Source organism: Pan paniscus, chromosome 2 (genome assembly GCF_029289425.2).
Source record: "Pan paniscus chromosome 2, NHGRI_mPanPan1-v2.0_pri, whole genome shotgun sequence".
NCBI lineage: Eukaryota > Metazoa > Chordata > Mammalia > Primates > Hominidae > Pan > Pan paniscus.
The window spans coordinates 122306291-122329513 of NC_085926.1; the positions used below are offsets into that span (position 1 = coordinate 122306291).

General features: G+C 41.2%; 1 protein-coding gene across 25 annotated transcripts in view; it reads left to right on the forward strand.

Annotated features, from left to right (window-relative positions):
• The window catches only part of KALRN (kalirin RhoGEF kinase), a 692638-nt gene that overhangs the window by 311559 nt on the left and 357856 nt on the right, over positions 1-23223 (forward strand). For all 25 annotated transcript variants that reach the window (XM_034957211.2, XM_034957212.2, XM_034957221.2 and 22 more), the window contains exon 10: positions 1809-1931. In XM_034957211.2, the coding sequence (XP_034813102.1) occupies positions 1809-1931 (123 nt within the window). The remainder of the gene's footprint in view (positions 1-1808; positions 1932-23223) is intronic.

A 23223-nucleotide genomic window follows, 5' to 3' on the forward strand; every position in this document is an offset into this window, starting at 1 on the left:
GTATTTACCTTTGACCTTGCATGCTGAAGCTCATAACTCCTTTACAGTACAGAATTGTGAGATCTAATTGTGGCAAGCCAAGTAAAAATATACTCTCCTGATTTTTTTTGGTTGAAGTTTCACCATAAGTAATTCTAGAGAAACGCAGGCTCTTCTAAGAGATGAACATGTAAAGTTCCTTTCAGTGCTGCCTTTCAGTGTTTGCAAAAGGTAAAAATCCAGCACTACCACAATTTCTTTTTAGGGTTGTGCCTCCAGAATACTTAAAATATGTATATTGCCAGAATATATTATAAAGTGTTTAAAATCTCCATAATGTTTAGATGAATTCATTTTTTATTTATAAAAAACTTTTTTTCTTCATGATGATGGACAATTACTCCACCTGTCTTCATTAAGTGGATATTTGTTAAGCCTCATTTTTATATTCATATATACCTTTCTCTGAACTAGCACAATCACGATGTGGGCTTTGTGATCCTGTCACCAAAGACTTTGAAAATGTTCATACCTTGCACACTGCAGATATTAAATATCCCAAATGTCAGAGAACTCCCATACCTGTAGTCAATGGAATGATTTGGTTTTACCTCTGTTTGCTGCAGGGCAATCCATTTGAGACACAGGAATGAGTTAAACCATCCTTTTAAATAGACCTAGTTCATCTAAACCATTTTCCAGTAAGTGCTTCCAAAATCTGGAAAGGCTAGTACATCATTAATTAAATGTTTAGTTAATGGTTAATATTGCAGGCAGTGAGTGGGCTCACTTGAGTTTTAGCAGGATCTATAACAGGTGTGTCTATACTGTAATTCTGATTTAATTGTGGTCACCTGATTTACTGAGCACCAACTCTTCAGAGATCAAAAGATGATCTCTGGGATACACACATTTTTGTTAGGCCATCTGCAAGAATGCAAAATGGGTATTAAAGGCTTTCAACCTCCCTGCACGTCAAGGCTTTTACTAAGGGATTTCCATCCTGCCTCTCAAGTGCCCCTCAGGAAAACTTATTTTCCACCCTTCTTAGCATCCCCTCTCTCTCACCCCTCTATTGCCCAGGCGTCTCTGTTCCAGTGTCTCTAAATATCAAGGAAACTGTCTTGAAGCCAAATCACTAGATCTTTAGCCTGGAAGAACCTGAAGTCTCCACTGCTTCCCAAGAGACTCAGATATTAAAGGACTTAGGATGCAAACACTTTAATTTATTTGTTTGTTTGGTTGGTTGGTTGGTATCGATTGGAGGAGGGAGATGGAAAGAAGCCAGAGGGGGCTGTTGTCCTAGTGGTCAGATATCATGAGCATCCAACTGGGGACTGACTACCCTGGACTTTGCTTTCAAGATTAGGAAGGGGAGTCCCAGGAGCTGGTCACCATTGCTGTTTGTGTTCTTATGGCAGCGTGATGGATGAGTAATGAGGGCCAAGATACTGCCCAAACTGCTACTACCTAATTTCCTGCCAATATCTTTATGTGATTGGGTAGAAGTGGTGAGGGGGTTAAACTGTGCCTGATGGTCTGTGTAACTTGTTTAAAATAATGAACTAAGAAAATGGAAAAAGTAATGGAAGGATAATATGGAGATCAAAAAGGATAAGTTGAATTTAGGTAAAGGTGGGACTATGATATTGCCAATGACAGTAATGAAATCCCATGGACTCACAGCAGATTGACCATTTCCACCTGAACTGCTGCTTTACAACTGGGACGGGATATGGGGGTGGTTAGGACTCTAGCAGTTGCACATGTTGTCACATGTCTTTCCTTCTGCTAGAAAGTCATTGTTGCTGTTATCCTTCTTTGACCAGGTGTTGGACTGGATTGAAAACCATGGTGAGGCCTTTCTCAGCAAACACACTGGAGTTGGGAAGTCCCTACATCGAGCCCGGGCCCTGCAGAAGAGGCATGATGACTTTGAAGAGGTGGCTCAGGTGAGAAGCTATGTGTGTGTGTGTGTGTGTGTGTGTGTGTGTGTGTGTCTAGATGAGGGAGGCATGATGACTTTGAAGAGGTGGCTCAGGTGAGAAGCTGTGTGTGTGTGTGTGTGTGTGTGTGTGTGTGTGTGTGTGTGTGTCTAGATGAGGGAGACCAGGGCTGTGGCTTTGGTGTTTGGTGAGGCATGCTGGGTTGATAACCTGTGGCTGCTGGGCTGCCTTCCTGCCTGATGCAAGGAGTCCTTTGTCTTCTTTTGGATTCTAGGTGATTGGTAAAATAGATGCCCACATTTATGGTCTTTGAAAAAAATCTTCCTGCTGGTGTGATCTAAAAATGCCTTGTCCACGAGGTGGTGCTGGCAGGAGGGAATGACATTATTAGATTCCTCATCACCCCAGGGCTACTGCTTATGATTGTCACTGCCAGTGAGTGAGAGCTAAAAATCAGTCCCAGCTCTATTTACAAAGCCACATACCTTCCAGGACCTGGAGAAATAGGTGGCACCTGCTCACCAGCCATGCGCTCACAGGGTTGAATGTGCCCAGAGAACCTGCCTTCGTGTCATTTGTACAATATTTAAACTGCCATTTATATAATGTTCAGTCTTTTAGCTGAGCTGCACACCTGATCCAAAAAGGGCACTGTTTTTGAATTTATACAAAGATGTTGTATGACAGGCCCTGACCATTTGTCTAATAGTATAATTGTTTTAAAGTGTTTTTGTTCAGAGCCTCCACCTCAAAAATGTTATCCTAACTCTGTTATATTTCTGCATTGGGGAGTTTTCCAAACGGGTCCTGAAAATTTTCATTTTCGAGATGAAATACTGCTCTCCAGTTATTTTATCAGGCGTGATCAGCTGCCATGTAAAACAAAATAATGAGGAGTAAGGCAGGGAGGGTGCCCATATGGGACAGAGAGGTGGGTGCTGCTAAAGGAGTGAGAATGACAGAGCTAGGTTTTGCCATATCACTGCTTTAGCCAGAGCTGACTTCGATCCCACCAGGCAGACAGCCCTCAATGTGGGCCCTACTTTGGGCATTGTAGAGAGCCCTGGGCCTCACCCAGGGAGGCTCCCAGCCCCAGACAGACTATGTGCTATGGATGCAAAAAGAGATGGCATGTCAACAACCAAGCAAGAACAGGAAAGTCATGGAGCATTACTGCATCTCTAGGGGAGCTGCAAGCATATGCTGAAAAATGAGAGGCCTCATAGGAGGCAGAAAGACCATGTCAGTGGCGACCTGAGCCCAGGGAATATGGGTGGATTGGACCCAACCTGTGGGATAAAGAAAGCCTCATATAGAACCCTTGTGCACTGTTGATGAGAATGTAAAATGGTGCAGCCACTGTGGAAAACAATGTGGAGGGTCCTCAAAAATTAAAAATAGAAGTACCATAGATCCAGCAATTCCACTTCAGGCTGTCTCCCTAACATAATTGAAAGCAGGGACTCAAACAGATTTTTTTTTTGAGACAGTCTCACTCTGTTGCCCAGGCTGGAGTGCAGTGATGTGATCGTGACTCACTGCAACCTCTGCCTCCTGGGTTCAGGTGATTCTCCTGCCTTAGCCTACTGAGTAGCTGGGATTACAGGCACCTGCCACCATACCCGGCTAATTTTTTGTATTTTTAGTAGAGATGGGGTTTCACCACGTTGGCCACGCTGGTCTCGAACTCCTGACCTCAAGTGATCCACCCACCTCAGCCTCCCAAAGTGCAGGGATTACAGGTGTGAGCCACCGTGCCCAGCCGTCAAACAGATATTTATACACCCATTTTCACAATATTCAAAAGGTGGAAGCAACTCCCGTGTCCATTGACGGATGCATGGATAAACAAAATGTGTTCTATTCAGATAATGGAATATTATTTAGCCTTAAAAAGGGAGGGAATTCTAACATACGCTACAACATGGAGGAACCTTGAAGACATTATACTAAGTGAAATAAGCCAGTCACAAAAAGGACAAATATTTTATGATTCTACTTATACCTAGAGTAGTGAAATTCATGGAGATGGAAAGTAGAATGGTGGTTGTCAGAGGCTGGGGGAAGGGAGGAATGGGGAGCTATTGTTTAATGCAAGCTTATCCAGCCCATGGCCCACGGGCTGTATGTGGCCCATGATGGCTTTGAATATGGCCCAACACAAATTGGTAAACTTTCTTAAAACATTATGATTTTTTTTGCAATTTTTTTTTAGCTCATCGGCTATCATTAGTATATTTTATGTGTGGCCCAAGACTTCTTCCAGTGTGGCCCAGGGAAGCCAAAAGATTGGACACCCCTGGTTTAATTGATAACAGAGTTTCAGTTTTGCAAGATGAAGAGTTCTAGAGATGGATGATGGTGATGCTTGCACCACAACACTGTGAATGTACTTAATACCACTAAATTATACACTTTAAAATGGTTATAATTGTGTTATATTGTGTATATTTTACCACAATAAAAAAAAAGAAAGCCTCATAGCCAATGAGGACCTTCTGCAGAATGAGGTGGACTTTGCCAATGTAATAGACACAGGTCCCAATGCACCTTATGATGGACAAGATGCAGCACAGATCCACAATATCTGGTCCTGGGTCATTCCTTTCTAGGCTGTTAGGGGGCAAAGGATGGGAGAGGGCCACAGGTATCCCCTGACTGCTGAGAGTGGAGGTTGTAGTACGTGGGGTGGTCTGTTGGAATAGGGCCATCCCATAGCTTTGGTGCTTCTGCCTGTGGGCTGTCGTATGGCTCAGCATTCCTCACTTAGAAAGGACATCCCCAAAGCCACCCATAGCCCTGACCCAGCTCAATCTTCCTTGCCCTCTGCCTGATATAGCCTCAGAGGCAATGCCAACCTTGGTTATAGGCCCATGTTTTGGTTATAGGCCGCAGTTTTTGCATTTTGTTACAACCACTCAAGACCCATGGCCATCCCAGTCCCATTTTTCCCAACTGTTCCTCCACCTTCTCACTGATGCCTGATATTCCTTTCACATGGGACAATGCCTTTCCATCAGCGGCAAAGACACATGAATTTAAATTCATGCTAAAGAAAGAATGGACACATTTTTGAGAGCTTATGTTTCCATTATATATCTTGTCTTATACCAATCCTGAATGATAGGTAGTATTTGCCTTGTTTTATAGAAGACAACACTGAGGCTTAGAAAGTTCTTCCATGTGCCCAAGTCATCCAGCTTGTCAGGGGCTCTGCTGAGATTCAAACCCAGGTCTTTTGGATTCCAGAGTCGTGTTCTTATCCTAATTCCATGCTGTCCCTCCTTATTGAGGTATAGGAAGTGGGCATAAAATTCGTTTCTAGGTGCCCATTTGCTTATGGGAAGTGTGGGACAAAGAGAAAGGGAGTGAGGGTGGGGGATGTTGCCACCCTTATTGACATCCACTACAACTTTCCTCTGGCCCTTCCAATGAGTAATCCACTGGCATAATCCACATCTCCCTGACTCTGCTTTCTGATAAGACTGTATTTTTTTGGAAAGAGAAGACAGAGTTCTAACTTCCAAAAGGCTCATGCTTTTAGGAGGAATGTTTGCTCTGGAAAGGAGAAAAGCAGATGTGAGCTACAAAGGGAGCACTTTACCTGGGGTTTGTGAGCCATCCCATTACCCTGAAATTAGCCTCCAGAGCTGGATCTTGTAGTTGGGGAATTAATCCTGCCTTATTCCTTCATCACCACTCTGGGAGATTGAGTGGCCCAGCATCCTGGGATTGTTAGTCCACATAGGAAAACCAATGCTGACCACAATGAAGGCAGGTTGACTGTCAGTAGCAGCCTGTCTGAGACCTGCTTTGTTCTGTACAACATGATTGCCATGTTTAGGTGGTGCAAAAGGGGTAAACTAGGAAGGAAAGGGTTCTTCTTTCTCTCTTGTTTCTGCTCTCAATTAGATGATGGCCACTGGGAGAAGAGGAGTGGATTTAATCAGGAACTGAAAAGTTCTCGAGTAAGAAGATCAATGACAGAAAGCCAAAGCATGGACACTCTTGTTCTTTGTTTGGGTTGCTGTTTATGAGATGTGTTCAGGAAGGCTATATATGCTGTGGGGTAGGAGCCTGGGGTAACTTATAAGCAATACTCTAAAGGATCATGATTCTGTGAAGGGACCTCTTTTAGCCTTATCATTTAGGATTCCTTTACCTGAGGCTGATAATGAGAAAGGAATTCTGAGCACCCATTCTCTGTATTTAGGTTCAAAAAATTGTCTTGAATCAAAGCAGAAAGACAGCTATTACATCTGTCACAGCTCCTGGAAATTTGTCCTTCTGCAAGGAAAAGCAAGCCCTCAACAGAGGGAATGGCTACCCACGGGGAGGGGTTAGGCAGTGTAAAGCCCCTGAACAAATACATTTCCACCCTAGGGATAGTGGAGGCGTCTGTGATTCTTACCAGTGGTCAGTCTTTGTAGTAAAGACATTTAGGGCAGCTATTAAAATAGATGTAAATGATATCTTTGAAGAATTTATGTGGCAATCCATTATCCTTCATTAAACTTTAACTTTTGTGTTTAATAGCTCTTGAACAAATTTTAAACAAATTCTTCAAATGCCATTTGAAGATGAATTAAATATTTGAGTCCTCAGTTCATCCTGCAGATGGCACTCTTTGAATGGCTGACATAGAAGCTGAGCTGACTGGGGAAAGGCTTTGCAGTCATGACAGCCTCCCTAGGGAGGAATCCAACATTCAGAGTGAAGGCCCAGGAAGGGATACACCAGGGAATCTGTGTCTACAGTTTTCTAGTCTAAGCTGCTGAGGTTGTGCGTGCTCAAATAGAAGTCCTGGGCACTGGCGGGAACCTCTCCTGGTCCTTAGTCAACTAATGGACTCAGTTTGCCTATAATCTCCCCAAATGACTCAGGCCGCCGAGTAGTTTTTAAGAGACACATATTTTAAGAGACATTAGGTGTCATCAAGAATATAAACAAGTGTAAGATGGAGTTCCTGCCCATAATAGGATGGCTGTCAGGGGATAGATGTGTCCATGTCTGCCCAGGTGGTGGAATAGAATGTAGTACTGTTATATTGTCCTGAGATATTTGCTATTATGAGGTAGGCGAGTATTCAAGTGCCTGTGGTTTACGTAACAGCTGTGCCTACTCTGTTAGTGGTCTGCTTTATGGCCTCATTATCTGAAATGCCAGATTTTCTGTACGCTAATTTAGTCAAAAATTAGCAAGCGTTTATGTTCAAATAGATATTATCTAAAGCCTCAGAGCACCAAATCACATTTAAGCAGCTAGACATATTAAGTAGCATTAATGTAACATTTTTGAAAGAGCAGACAATTTAAAGAAAGACTTAAAGAAATAGAAAAACATGGGCACAATTAAGTACTTTATTCAGTAATCTCTGGTTACTTGTTTCTCTATCCAACCCTTGTGGTTTTTTTGTTGTTGTTTTTTTTTAATCAAACTTGAACACACTCTAAAAAAATCATTCTGAAACTGGAAACCATCATTCTCAGCAAAGTAACACAAGAAGAGAAAACCAAACACCGCATGTTCTCACTCATAAGTGGGAATTGAACAATGAGAACACATGGACACAGGGAGGGGAACATCACACACTGGGGCCTGTTGTGGGTAGGGGGCTGAGGGAGGGATAGCATTAGGAGAAATACCTAATATAAATGACGGGTTGATGGGTGCAGCAAACCAACATGGCACATGTATACCTATGTAACAAACCTGCACGTTGTGCACGCGTACCCCAGAACTGAAAGTATAACAATAAAAAATAAGAGCTATTATGAAAGAAGAATTAACAGAATGAATGGATAATCCAAACAAGTGGTAAGAGAAAGAATCAATGATGACAAATGTTCTGAACTCTGTAGGCAACTGCATTGTGCTATCTTGATACTTTGTTGACTTAGTAAAACTGGAACTATTAAAAAAATCATTCAAAATAGGTAAGAATAGAAGGAAGGCATTTTAGTGGATTTATCAGTGACCTTGCCCACCGAAGATACTCTGAGTACAATCAGCAAACCTACCATAGTAATAAGGGCAAAATAAAACAGGATAATCCACAGAGATGGAAAGTCTGTGCCCTCACAGTTGGACAATAGCCCTCATCAATTTTCATTTCCCATCAAGTTTCTGTGTTGGGCACTGTGAAAAGTTAGAGTTCCACAGTTTCTGTCTTGAGGAACTCAAAATCTAATTTTAAAAAATGCATCAAACATGTTCTAACCCTCTAAGAAATTCTGTGACAAGAAAAGAGGCATAATGTTTGCTCCTTTAGGATTTTCAAGGGGCATTTCTAGTGAAAGCTACATCATCTGGCAATTCAGTTAATATGCAGTGATGCAGTGACCTTCACAGTAAGTTCCTTCTTTCTCTTCTTGCCAGAGATGATGACCAATTATAGCAGCTGCAAATGCAAGCAGAAGGAAAAGGTGGGAGAGCTTAAATAGATGCTTTTTCACACTCTAGCTTCTTAACAAGGATGAAAGATTCTTAGGCAAATGAAAAAAAAAATAGTGAGGAAGAAAGCCAGGAAAATGCAGAAAAATTAATGTCATGAAGTGGGCAAGTGGAGGAATGTGAAGCAGCAGAGAAATAAAGGATAGTCTTGCCCTTTGGATCTTGCATGACACGTTTCCCGTTGGGGTGGATTCAGAACTTTCCCTCCCTGGAGCACTAGGGAGAAGTTACTGGTATGAGCTGATGGGAGACCATCTGGTGATCACACTGAGGATGAAAAAAGATGTTATATCTTGTGGATAACTTCCAGTCAGGGGTTTTGAAGGTCACTTTATGTGGATATGATGTAGAAAATTGGGAGAGGGCAGGAGCCAATATCCAAGATATTATAGAGAGCCTACCATGAACCTTTTATTAACCCCATGAACTGTCACCCACATTTGCTGCTTCCTTTGGGGAACAAATGGCACATTCAGAAGAAATTGGGGTTTTATTCCTAATGACGTAAGTTCTGAGTAACAAACTGAAAGATTTGAAAGCACAGGTGGTGTTTTTATCTCTCGTTCCATGTGATGGCAGTAACTACAGCAAAGAAGGGAAGCTTTGAGAAACATGCATGCCTATGTAGATGGTATTTAAAAAGTTTTCTGGACTGTGTTCTACAGAGCCAGGATGATGGGCTTCTGGCAAGGGATGGAGTGCATCTTGTAAGGACTGGGAAGGATATACATTGGCAGAAACCTTGATGATCTATATAGAAAGATTTAAATGAATTTTAAAGTTGAGGGAGAAAATTAACCCAGTGAAGCCAAAATCAGATATATCAGGCTTTACATAGGTGACATAGAAAAAGAGTGTTATAAATAAAATGTGCTTAGATAACCCTAGGTTTCAAAAAATACCAAGAATACAGGTTGCAAACAATATTTTTAGGCTTCTTTATAAATAAACCAACAAAAGGCATGTGTAACAAGTAGTGCACTTAAACTTTTAACACAAGAAGATAAATATAATAGTCCTGAGACCTCAGGATATTGAGCTCATAACTAGAAAATGGCAATAGAAGAGGATTCTTTGTTGAAAGGACTTGTTCTAATGGGAAGAGTGACAGTGTATCAGGATGCTTCACATCTATATGAAATCTACAAACCTGAGGGTAGAACCTTATGCAAAAACAATATGAAGATAAGAGGAACACAGAAATGAGCCATCATGTTAGTGGAGAGGACCATAGTCTGCTCCATCAAATGGAAGATATGGAAAATGCTGTTCTGAGATTATTTCAATTCTGGTCCAGGAAAACTATGGTCATAGTGGGAGTCCTCAAGCTCCCTGGAATCTCCTGGAAAAATCTGTGATACTGTAAATGAAATCAGTTAAGTAGGTTAGAGCAAAGGGTTCTATGTGGTAGAATGTGAATCATTGTAGAAAAGTTCAAGAAGTGTAGTTTGTGTATAAACTCCCAAGAACTTTGACCTGTAAGATGCAAGGATTTAGACTTTATTCTTAGAGCAGAGAGGAATGTTAAAGGCTTTTGAGTGATAATATAAATTAAAATATAATATCTAAACCAGAGAAATAATAATTATACTGTCACTGTTTAGATCACATGTGGAAAATTGTGCCTAATTCTGGAAAATATATTTTTTAAAAGATATTGACAAAATACACCACAATTGTTGGAAGGCTACCATGATTGTGAAGTTGAAGTAACTGGATATGTTTCGTTTTAAGTAAAGAATGTTTTATGGAAGGCAGGGGTGATGAGTTTGATAGTTGAAGGCTTCCTATAGATGAAATAAGAATAAAAGGTATAGTGAAGCCAATTTTAGCTTAATTCAGGTGTAACTTTTAACCATGGGTTGCATTTTTATGAGCTGTCCAAAACAGAGTGAAGTGCCTTGTGATGTAGTGTGCTTTGTCCCACTGGAGGTTTTCCAATACAGGCAACCTTTTTTTCCTTAGGATTAAACACCCTCAACTCTCTCCCATCTTTTTTTTTTTTTTTTTTTGAGACAGAGTCTCGCTCTGTCACCCAGGCTGGAGTGTGGTGGTACAACATTGGCTCACTGCAATCTCTGCCCCCCCAGATTCAAGCGATTCTCCTGCCTCAGCCCTCCAAGTAGCTGGGATCAAAAGCATGAGCCACTACACCCTGCTAATTTTATATTTTCAGTAGAGATGGGGTTTCACCATGTTGGCCAGGCTGGTCTCGAACTCCTGACCTCAAATGATCCACCCGCCTTGGATTCCCAAAGTGCTGTGATTACAGGCGTGAGCCACCGCGCCCAGCCTCTCCCATCTTAAAAACAAATTAATACAAATACAAGCCACCAAGAACAGCTTCTCTGAACTCTACTTTCCCCTCTGTTTCTCCTTCCCTTTGTAGTCCAAGTTCTTGATAGAGGAGTTTATATTTGCTGCCTCTACTTCCTTACCTCCTCCATTCCCCTCGACCCCTGCCATTGGCTTTTGTTCTCTCTGGCCCACTGAGGTTAATCTTACCAGGGACTCCAACAGGAGTCTCTGGTTTTTATTTGCTAACTTTATTATTTATTGCTAAATCCAAAAGACACTGAACAGATTTTTCTCTTTTTTTTTTCTTTTTCTTTTTTTTCTTTTTTTTTTTTTTTTTTGAGACAGAGTTTCTCTCTTGTCACCCAGGCTGGAGTGCAATGGCGCGATTTCGGCTCACTGCAACCTCTGCCTCCCGGGTTCAAGCGATTCTCCTGCCTCAACCTCCTGAGTAGCTGGGATTACAGGTGCCCGCCACCACACCCAGCTAATTTTTGTATTTTTAGTAGAGGCAGAGTTTTGCCGTGTTAGCCAGGCTGGTCTTGAACTCCTGACCTCAGGTGATTGCCCACCTTGGCCTCCCAAAATGCTAGGATTTACAGGTGTGCGCCACCGCACCTGGCCACTTAACAGGTCTTAATTGACTGTTCTGAAGCATTTAATCCTGTCACCCACTTCTGCCTTTTAAAGCCCTCTTTTTCCAAGACTTCCTTGACATCGTGCTGTCTTGGTTTCCTTATGACTTTCTGGCTGGTCCTGATTAAACTCTTTTCCCTTTTCCCCAGGATTTGTTCCTCAGATCTTCTCTTCTCACTTTACACACACTCCCTGAACAATTTAGACTCTCTCTCAGTCTCAACAGCCACCCCTACTCTGATGGCTTCCAAATCCATGTCTCATCTCTGGTTTCACCCCTGGGTTCGATATTTATAAACCCATTGGCTCTGTGGACACCTCTATTGCAATTTTCAGAGGGTTCCTAAACTCCGTGTGTCCAAAGTTTATTATATCACCTCCCACCCCTTCCGGTGTGCTCTTATTCCTGCATTCGTTATACCAGTGAAGGCCACCAATCATCCACTTGCTTGAGCCAGAAACTTGGGAGTCATTCTTGATTCTTCTCTTGCTCTTCCTCATCATTGAGTCTATTGCAATATTGCAAAGTCTTATTGATTCTGCCTCTTTCGTGTGTTTCTTTCCTTCCATCCCCGTTGCCACTGCCTTAGATCAGAGCCTCATTATCTCTTGCTTGGAATACTGCAATATCCTTCTGTTTTCCCTGACTCCAGTCATTGTCTTAAATCTATCCTCATGCTGCCACAACAGTGGCTTCCCTCAAATGTAATCTCATCATCATGATCTCCAATGGTTATGGAACCTATAGATGGCTCCCCATCAGGATAAAGTTCAAACTCTTGATAATATAAACCCTTTATGACTTGCCCATTACTTTGTTTGGCTTTACCTTTTACCCCTCCTGTGTTCCCTCTATCCCATCTTGTATTCCTGTTGTCCTGGAGTTTTCCTGAGCATGCCATGCTCTCAGGTCTCAATGCTGTCTCCTTAATCCTTCTCACTCCTTTAACTGATCAGCTCCTATCACCTTCAAACACTTGTCTCAAGTATACCTCTTCTAGGAAGCCCTCAGTGGCCTCCTTGGTTTGGATTGGATGCCCCTTTTCTAGTCACCTAGTTACTCTGGTCATATCTCTATTATGGTAGTTAGCACAGTGCCATAATCAGTTTTATGCTATCCTCACTATCTGGCTGGACTGTGACCTTCCTCAGAGCAGTAATTTTGTCTCAGTCTTTTTAAACCAATGCCTAGCACAGTGGTGACCCTGACATGCAATGGATACTTGAAAGATAAACGAATGAGTGCTATGGAACGAATGCCTTTGTTGGGTGGATATCAGGCCAGATGATCTCTGAGGTCCCTCTCAACTCTAAGAATGATAAGAGAGGTAGATCAGATGAATATTTATAAGAACACAGGCTCCAGAACCAAATAACCTGGAACATAACTGAGTACTCTCCTGATAGAATTAGCAAGACTGCCCTGTGCTGGGGGTCACCCTGATTAGCCCCAGCCCAGGGTCTGGCACTTTAGAGGAAGCATCTTTTGAGTCAAATTTTGAGTGAGTTCTTTGGACTCTTGTATTTTCTTTAATTAAAGAAAGCTAAAAAAAAATTCAGATGAAGCTATAGGAAACCACTCTTGACAAGAAGAAATGGCAGTCCTTACTGTGTCCATTTTCCCAGCCCCACTAATTTTCCATGATTTATCCAGCTGGGATCATTATCATCACACTGAGCCTGACTACCAGAGGAGGCTTTAACCTTCTCACTCCGTTAGCTGAAATGGAAGGAAGTCTTTTTTTTTCTTTTTAAAAACTCGCTGTTATTACAGATAAGACTGGCCTTTTCCAAAGAGATCCGAAAGGCAACAACAAAACAAAAATTAGACAGAAGTGGTATACTGTATATTGACTTTGTATTCAGCATACTGATTTTGAGTCCAAGACAACTCTTCTAGTCACAGACTGCTTTTGATTCAATATAGTATGTTCACTGGTTGCCATTTTTTTCCTTCCCCTTTTTGAGAAGGAAATGGCCTTAATAACAACAACAATAATAACACCTACTGAGTATTTTCTGTGTGCTGGATACTGTTTGAATTATTTTTCTTATGTTAACTTATTTATTTCTCACAACATCCCATGAGTTATTAATATATATTTCTAATTCTCATTTATAGATAGGGAATTTGAGGCACAGAGACTAAATGAGTAGCTCAAGTTGATAGACCTAGTGAATGGTGGAGCTCATATTCAAGCCCTAGTAGTCTAGCTCCAGAGTCCAGGCTGTCAACCACCCTGCTGTGGAGTCTCTTGATTCAAAAGAACCTTGGATGTCTCTGGGATCAGGCCTGGTGGGGATCAGGCCTCATTTCCACCCCAGAGCCAGTTCCTAGCCCTCTTTCCATGTGTGGATCTGGGTCATCCCTCAGACAGCTAGCTGCACATTAGCACTGTGGCTGTAGGACCCCTAAGTGATACTTTTTCCCTCCTTGCCTCTAAGATTTCCATCAGACTGTCATGAAGGGTCACCTTCATGGTCCTCCTTGACATCTTTTTAACCCAAAAGGTGTCTATGCAGCCTCAGGCTGCATATGACTGACTTTTGCCCTTCTCTGCCTGTCCTCTGGTGTATCTGAAGCACATGTAAGAATGATTGGTGACAGCTGGCTCTGCTCTTTGCTGAAGCTTGGCCTATTTAACCATTGATTTGGCCGGTATCTGGCCTGAGTCTTCATTTCTATGTTCTAGCACAAAATGGTGGACTATACTTGGCCCAGACCAGATAGTTATTTCATCCCTTTCCTTTTACCTTTTGCTAAAATTAAGCTATCACTAATGAAATGTCCTAGCTTTCAAAAATCTACCCCCCTAGTAGTCCCCTATCTGTATATGAGATGTCCCCTTTAGTTCTGATTTCCCCTCTGCTGGGACATATGATATAGTGAAGAAAAGCATAGCATTTGGGGTCAATCTGTTTTTTCCACTTTTGGCCCTGGACCTTGTGAAAATCACTTAAGTTCTCTGAGCCCCAGAGTTCTTCTCTCTAAAATGAGAGTGACACCTACCCTGAAGAGTGATGTGGAGATTAGAGATAATATATGGAAAGTACCTAATCGAGAATTTGATTCTCAGGAGATGCTCCATAAATGGCGGTCTCTGTGGCAGCAAATGGTGATCATGTTGGTGCTGGTGGCTGGTAATAGAATATATTTAAGCTTCACTCCCTTCCAGGCAAAGCTGTTAAGTCCCATGCTGTCATCTCTCAAGATTCAGCATGGTGTGGTCTACTTAGCTATGTGGGAAAGAGTAGGCCTGTGCTTTGAGATGGCCAGGTGCCAAGAGGACAGATCAGCTGCAGGTACTGACAAACATCATCAAGCATTAAGTGTTATGGAAGAGATGGGTGCGTTATTTGACCAGTCAAACAAGGAAAGCCAATAGAGTAATGGTATATCCTGCCTAGGGGCAGGGAACACCCAGCAGCTGGGCATCCAGGAGCCAGTGGTGTTCAGCTACCCAAGGTGGAGGCTGGACAGTTTGCACCTGGGAGGCTCTTAACAGGTTGCCGGGCTGTAGCTGCTGGGCTGCAATTCAGAGGCAGGATTCTTGGGGTACCTGGTAAGGTAATGGCTGGCTCTTAGGAACAGGACAAAATTGTGGTTATGGAAACTGAGTACCAGGGGAAGGCTGGGTTGGCTGCCGGTGGAATCTGATATGGAGGACAAGTCTGTCAGGGAGATGTGCGATTCCATTTGGTGTATGTCACTGGGCTGGAGCTGAGCCTGCCATGGGGCCCCAGAAAAGGGAGAAAGAAGTAGAGAGACACTATGAGCCAAGTGAGAACAGACTCTCCCTTCTAAAGGATTCTCTGCCTAGTGGCCCTCCTCAGAAAGAGTGGAATCACTCAAGTTTCACAAATGTGACAACATATTTTACCTTGCACAGTGAGAGTAACACACCAATAGGAAGAATAAAGTTAATGTCTCTCAGAGAGCATTGGCATGGTTTAGAAAGGAAACAGGGAAAGCTATTCCAGAGGAAAGCTTTCTTGTCTGCCCAGTATTGATTCTGAAAGCAAACCATTTATTACCATGTCTTCCAATAATTAATCTCAACACAAGTCAACTTGCCCAGATTAAGAGGAGCAGAATCAACTTCCTTTCTCTTCTCCCTTTCTTTTGTTTCTGTGACACCGTGAGCAGGGTGGGCCTCAGGAATGTGCTTGCTGCTGGGGAAGCCAGCATTTGTCTACGCTGAAAGAAGAGGGAGCATGTGATGAATTTGCATATAGGAGGAATGTATGCAAATTTCACAAGACTATTTTGCCTTCACGAAAAGATTTGAAGAAGTATTTGTAAGGTTTTAAACCTATGCTATAAAGACAAACATACAAGAATAACTGATAATAACTACCATTTATTGAAGGCACGCTTTTACAAGGAATACCTCACTTAATCTTTGAAACAGCTCTATAGATTTACTGTTAATATTTTCCAGATGAGGAATCAGGCTTAGAGAGGATCATTCAAGTGGAGGTGGCAAGATGTGAATCCAAGTAGGCTGACCTCAGAGCCTGCACTTCTAGCGCACACACAAGAGGAATTAAAAAAACTGGGGTTAGTCAACCTTCCTTCTGATTTTTTTCTAAAGGAAGTTTCTACTTTATTTATCTTTTTATGTTTAATTACAAAGTTACATATTTTTCAATGTAAAACATACAGACAAGCAAAAAGAAACAGAAATAATCCACCCACTTCGTTGTCTAACTAACAGTTGCTAATACTTTCTGTTTATTCTCCCAGTTATTCCTCTGTTTATGTGTATATAGGTACATTTAGTAACCAGTTTTTCTCATTTAATGATATAGCCATGGTAATAGATGCATATCTACAATGTTATTTTTCTTTGCTAGTGGCATTTTTAATATTAAAACTTTATATTCTTTTCCAGATTCTAGTAACTTACAGGCTATTAAAACCAGGTACAGTTATAAGTGTGTAAAGAGAAGCAACATTAGCATTGAAGACAGAGGGCTGGTCTAAGCCAAGCATTCGGAATTTCTTCCCAAGAGAAAGCTTCAGAGAATGGCAATTTACAAGAACCCTCCCAAGCCTTTCCAGTTCCTCATTGTAGGTGTGCATATATTACAGGGCTATGAGGACCTTCTGAGTCCATAAAACCGGCTGGGGTGGGGAGTAGTGATGGTGGCAGCAGTGGGGGTGGGGAGTAGTGATGGTGGCAGCAGTGGGGGTGGGGAGTAGTGATGGTGGCAGCAGTGGGGGTGGGGAGTAGTGATGGTGGCAGCAGTGGTGGTGGGGAGAGCTTCAGAACAGTAACATTTGTAGCCTCTTTCTTCCTCCTTCTCCTCTTCCTCCTTCATCCCTTCCTGCTGGTCCAGGCGTGATTTGAGGTGGGCAATGCTTTCCAGCCCCCCTGAGACCTCCATGAGGCAAGTACTTCCTGGCCGTGGCATTCAGGGTAATGGGGGCAAATCAGGTTGTGGGGGCTGATGGGTAAGAGATTTGAGAACATGTGGGTAGCTGAGGCAGCTGGTGCAGGCAATGAGGAAAAGGAACCAGCATCAAAGAGCCCTGAGGAAAAGGGCTTCAGGCAGTATATTAAGCAAACCAAAAAATAAACACACATCACCAACAAGAGCAACCCACCAGGCAGATCTGTCTTTTTTCTCTGCCAATGAGCAACTGGAGGCATTTTCATAAACCAATTTTGTTCAGAATAAATTTTTAACAGGAGAAAAGCCCACTCTCAAGTTGTGACAGGAACAGATCATTACATCTGAGTTATTCCACCTGGAAAGGTAGCCAGGTTTGAGACAGAGGGAGCTGAGATCTTATGGCCTCCTGCAGATACCAGGGGACATCCAAGCCTCATCAGGATTGGTGCCTTTATTTGTCTTGGGATGCACAAGGCATATGCCCAGCTAGCCCAAGGTACTGCCCTTTGGATTTAAATAGAGATTGGTGCAGCTGTCCTACTGCAATCTAGGAGCCAACAAAACAAATACTGGCAACTTCGGCTATAATTACATATCTCCATGGTGTTTCACACCATGGGCTATTTTGCACAATATATCTGAGCCTTGGCAATGCCAAATATGGATTGAAATAGCTCCGGTGGACTTTGGCTCATCACCTGCCTAGAATTTTAAAATATCACCAAGGGAAGGAAGCCATGGAAGAGGCTAAAATGGGAACTCCAAATCCATATGATGGACATGTTTCATTTTTCTTTTTCTTTAGGAGGCTTTGACCTATGGACTCTTTAGTGTCTTGGGAATTCCCAAGGTCAGTTTCATTTGCTTAAAAAAATACAGCTAAGAGAATAGGATTATTTGGGTGTAGATCTTGAGTCTGATTCATCCACTGTAGCTGTCACTCTGATGAAAGTTTGCGAGTTTATAAAGTTAGAAAGGTTCAAGGTTTGGATATCCCAGTTACCCTGATTTGATCATTATATATTACATACAGGTATCAAAATATCACATTACTCTAAAAATATGTACAACTATTATATAAAATAAATTTTAAAAAAATTATAGTATAAAGTTTGGGATTTACTCCAAGAAACTACATTTTATCATGACTTCAGGGTGCCAGATGACCTGGACTAAGGATAATTTCCTAGATTTTCCCTTTCTTCACTCTATGCCTCACACAAAGATCACTTGAAAAATTAGTGCCACAATCTCCCCATCAACAAAATGGGAGTTGCAGATTCTTCCTGCATTTCTTCCTTGTGGGAAGCAACAAGATCCAGTGAGAAGTATACAGGGATTATAATATTTGGATGGGAGGCCAGAGCTACCCCACCTATATGTACAGCTCCCCTAACCTTGCCAAGCCTCAGTTTCTATGTCTACAAAATGGGAATGATATCTATTCCATTTTAGTTGAAGTAGGCATGCAGTAAGATAATGTACTTAAAAGTACTTTAAGTCTAGAGCACAGAGCAAATGTAAATTGCCATCATTATTTTTCAGGGGATATGGTGACAGTGGATGAGATCATGTCTGGAACACACCCAGAAAAGAAGAAAGATATAGAAGAGATTGATGATATTGCCCCATCCTAGGAGTTTCCCAAGAGAGGGAATGTGCTGACCAATCTCTGAGTTTAACTGAACTCTTGATGCCCTGGGCTTCTTTCACTGTTTGAGGGCCAGATTCCCATGTGTAGCAGGATTAGCCGGGAAACTTTCCACATTCTAAAGCTAAAGCTAATGATTTAATGAGCAAAATCTCTCCCTGTTCTGATGTTTATTTATATAAGTTTAGGTCAGTAGGACTTTGGGGCAAAAGCAGTTGTAAGTGGAAACAGCATGATGCTTTGCATTTAGAGTTCTCCGTCAGTTTCTTTTCCCTGCCCTTCTAATCAGAGAAAAATGGGCAGCCCTGCCCAGTGACCTCTCAACAGCAAGCAGTGTTGCCCCACTTCAAGACAGCAAGGGAGTGCTACAGTGCTTCTTATATCTACGTTTTGGGGGTTCTGTGAACTTATTTATGCCTAGGTAGATCCTGCCTCCAAGCCAGCTTGTTCTTGTTTCATTATGTCACCATCCACATTAACACCACTGCTTAATTTTCTTTTTCTCATATGGAGGGTGGATTCATATGGAATTACTTATGGTTCTTGCCTAGGCTTTTGTGACTGTGAGGATTATGGTATAGTCTGTGGTCATGGAAGATAGCTCTTGGCCTGTGAATGTCAGGAACAGTCAAGAGTTTCAGAAAATTAGTTGAATGATGGGATGGGAGCCTGAACCTCATGACCCTTCCCTGTCTCATGGTCCAATCTTCAGCTATTTGGATTCTGCCCTTTCCCTGAAGAGCTTTATGTGGGGAGACTTTGATCTCCTGCAGCTTCTCTGCTCTGAGGAAATGTTGCAATGGCTATGTCTTTTCAGTTAATCTCCTAAGGAAAGGAAGTGGGAAGAACATGTTCCTGCTTTGAAAGTGGGGAGCCAGAGGTCCCAGATGGCCCTGGGTTTTGGCCGACAGTGCATGGTGAACAGTCCTTAGTGGCTATGTGGTGTCTCTTTTGTCCTAAAGCAAATCTCCCAATCCAGCCCTGTTTGAGAAGTGTGTGCAGATGGCCTTGTCATTAGCATAGGTCTCCTTCCTCTTGTCTTTCCCTCCTCTGACTCCCTCCCACCAGCTTTCCACACCAGACAGCCACTCATTAGGGCTTATCCCACAGTGAGGACTGCAGCTGGGGTCTCTGACTCTCAAACCGTGCTTCTCTGAGGACAGCTGTTCTGCCTGGAGAGCTGTTAGACACTTCTGCTGTGCTCCCACAGTGAGCTTTCCAAATCTGTACTATTGCCCCTGCCATTCCCTTTCCTAGTAGATTACTCTTTGGCTTCACATTCTAGGCTTTTAAGTTGGCTCAAAAAGTCACTTCCTGAAAATTTCTCCAGCCTTATCCCTCCTGCCCTGGTCACTCCTTTACCAAGTATGACCTCAGCATTATATTGCTAATTTGTGCTACTGTCACCCTTCATTTCTTTCATGTCCTTGGGGTCTATATAACTTAATTGTGTAGAGAACCAAGACTTAACCCTAGGCACCTCAAGGAGAAACTTGTCAAATTTTGTTTTTATTGATGATGAACTCTGAAATACAGTTTATGTTTTTCCATGCCTTATATACTGAGCATTCTGAACACAATTCATCCCTTTAAAAATGAAGGGGGGTACCTATGGCAGTGTCCACAAATCCCAGTCATGAGCAGAGACACCCTGAGAGCCACTGCAGAAGCTAAGTTTTTCTATTTCTACTCACTGTTGGGTCTCTCCCAACACTACAGTATGGTTCTAGGGCTAGTCTGCATTCCACGGGGCCTAATCAGCTACTATACAGTCTCTAGAGCAGCCCTGTGCCTGACACCTACATTTCTGCTGGATGATGATGATGATTTTAACAGTGTACCTGAGGAAGGTGAGATACAAGTGGACTTGGCTTTCTAAAGCCATGCTGATAGCCCAATCCTAGAGTGAACCAATGAGACTAGACAAAAGAGGATGATTCTTCTAGATCTGAGTGTTACCTGTTATCCCTTTCACTTTGCATTACTCCATGTTTGTGTTGCTAATTCTCATTTAAAAGGCCTAAGCATTTAAATCTATATTAGCTTGTCAGTTTGACACATGGAGGAACCCAAGGTCCAGACTCCCTGCCTGTCATTCTGTGCTGCTGTTAGTTCTATGCCATGACACTAAGGCTTTTGACATTTATATGATGGTGATAGGGAAGGCTTTCAACCAAAACTTACAGTGCCACTTCAGACATAGGCTCTAGGGGTGTGATCAGAGCACCTGCTTCACTTTTAAGTACTTTCAAATTTGACATGTTTCTTACTTCTGATGGCTGAGGAAAACAATTCAGGGTTATGAATAACTAATGCTGGCATTGTGCCTAGGGAGAATAATTTCTAGGACTTCATAGGTGATCATTTTTAGTGAGTTTTTTTTGCATATGTATGTCATACCAACATCATGTTTCTTCTAAGCTATGATAAGCAATGTCATAAAGTCCAAACTGAGAAAGGTGAAATGTCTGATGGGGCTACAGAGACATTTTATATGTTTTGTGATTGTATATTTTATTGTATTTCTTCAAGCATTCGTGTCTTCAGGCTCTACATAACTAGAAAATGCATTCATCTTTAAGATAAATATATTTGTAATGAAATTTATTTGTATTTGTAAATGCACTCACATTTTTACCTGTCAATTGACAAAAGTATATTGAATCCTTATCTTTCCCTTTTAAAATTTCTTTGGTGTTTTTCAAATTTTTGAAAAAGTCCTGTTTATTGTAATAACAAGTGGAACATTGCAAAGATGTGTAAAGAGCTAATTATTCCTCCACTCCCACTTTCCAATTCCACACTCCCAAGGTAATCAGTTATCTTGCACATCTTTCTCTTTTTCTTTTAAATTTCTCATTTTTTAATCAACAGAAACATGTATGTATGTATTTACTATGTACAACATGTTGTTTTGAAATATATATACATTGAAGAATAATGTATAGCTAATTAAGAGATGCATCACCTCACATAGTTATCATTTTTGTGGTGAGAGAACTTTATATTTACTCCCTTAGGATTTTTTAAGAATACATATATTGTTAACTATAGATGCTATGTTGTACAATAGATCTCTTGAACATGTTCTTCTATCTAATTGAAATTTTGTATCTTTTGGCCAACATCTCCCCAACTCCCCCACCTCAAGACCCCCCACCTCACCACCCCCAATTATCCCAGCCCCTGGTAACCACCTTACTCTCTGCTTCTGTGAGATCAACTTTTTTAGATTCCACATATAAGTGAGATCATGCAGTATTTATCTTGCTGTGCCTGGCATATCCCGCTTAGCATAACATATTCTAGGTCCATTCATGTTGTCAAAAATGACAGGATCTCCTTTTTTATTGCTGAATAGTATTCCATTTTATTGTATTTTATTGCTGAATAGTATTCCATTGTCTATATATGACAGCACTTTGAAAAGTTTATGGAAAATGGAATTAAAAATAAAAAAATATATAAACGTTATTTGTCAACATAAGTTCCATCAAGTTCAAGACACCTACACATTGATGTGGATGGTCTGCTGCTACGGGCTTCATCTTCAAAATTATTTCACTCCTTCTTAAAATGAGTTAGCTATTTATAAACTGCCAATTCCTTTAGGGCATTGTCCCCATAAACTTTTTATAAAGCATAAATAATTTCACCATTCTTCCACCCAAGCTTCACCATAAATTTGATGTTTGTCCTTGCTTCAATTTTAGCAGAATTCATGTTGCTCTGATTGGGGCTGTTTGAAACTGATGTCTTATCCTTCTTAGTACCTCAAACTACTTCCTGTTCAGGTATGTTATGACAAGTTAGTATGAGTTTATTTTGGTGTAAAAAAGTTGAAATCCATGCATAGTTTCCTTTTAAGTACTACACATTTCCTATGAACTTTTTGAAGACCCTTTGTCCTCTTCATCCATTTATTCACTGATGGGCACGAAGGTTGAGTTCATATCTTGAAGGTTGAGTTCATATCTCGACTACTGTGAATAGTGCTGCAGTAAACATGAGAGTGAAGACATATCTTCAACATAGTGATTTCATTTCCTTTGGATATATATCCAGTAACAGAATTGCTGGGTTGTATGGTAATTGTATTTTTATTTTTTTCAGGAAACTCCATACTGTTTTCCATGATGGCTATACTAATTTACCTTCCTACCAATAGTCTTACACACCTTTCTTCTTACAAAAATAAGGAAACATTTGCAAAACAAATGTTTCTGCTTACTTTTTGGAATAATTTCTTTAAAAATTTTTTTACTATGTTTAAATTTTTTATGGGTACATATTGGTGTATATATTTATGATGTACATGAGATGTTTTGATACAGGCATGCAATGTGAAATAAACACAACATGGAGAATGGGGTGTCCATCCCCTCAAGCATTTAGCCTCTAAGTTACAATCTAATTAAATTCTTTAAGTTGTTTTAAGATATACAATAAAGTTATTACTGACTATAGTCATCCTATTGTGCTATCAAATAGTAGGTCTTTTTCATTCTTTCTATTTTTTGTAGCTCTTAACCATTCCTACCTTACCCCCAACTCCCTACTACCCTTCCCAGCTTCTAAAAACCTTCCATCTACTCTCTATGTCCCTGAGTTCTATTGATTTGATTTTTAGATCCCACAAATAAGTGAGAACATGAGATGTTTGTCTTTCTGTGCCTGGCTTATTTCACTTAACATAATGACCTCCAGTTCCATCCACGTTTTTGCAAATGACTGGATCTCATTCTTTTTTATGGCTGAATACTACTCTATTGTACATATGTACCACATTTTCTTCATTGGAGTAATTTCTAAACAATGCCCTGCATATAATTTTTATATTTAAGTGATTTTTTCCATTTTTTC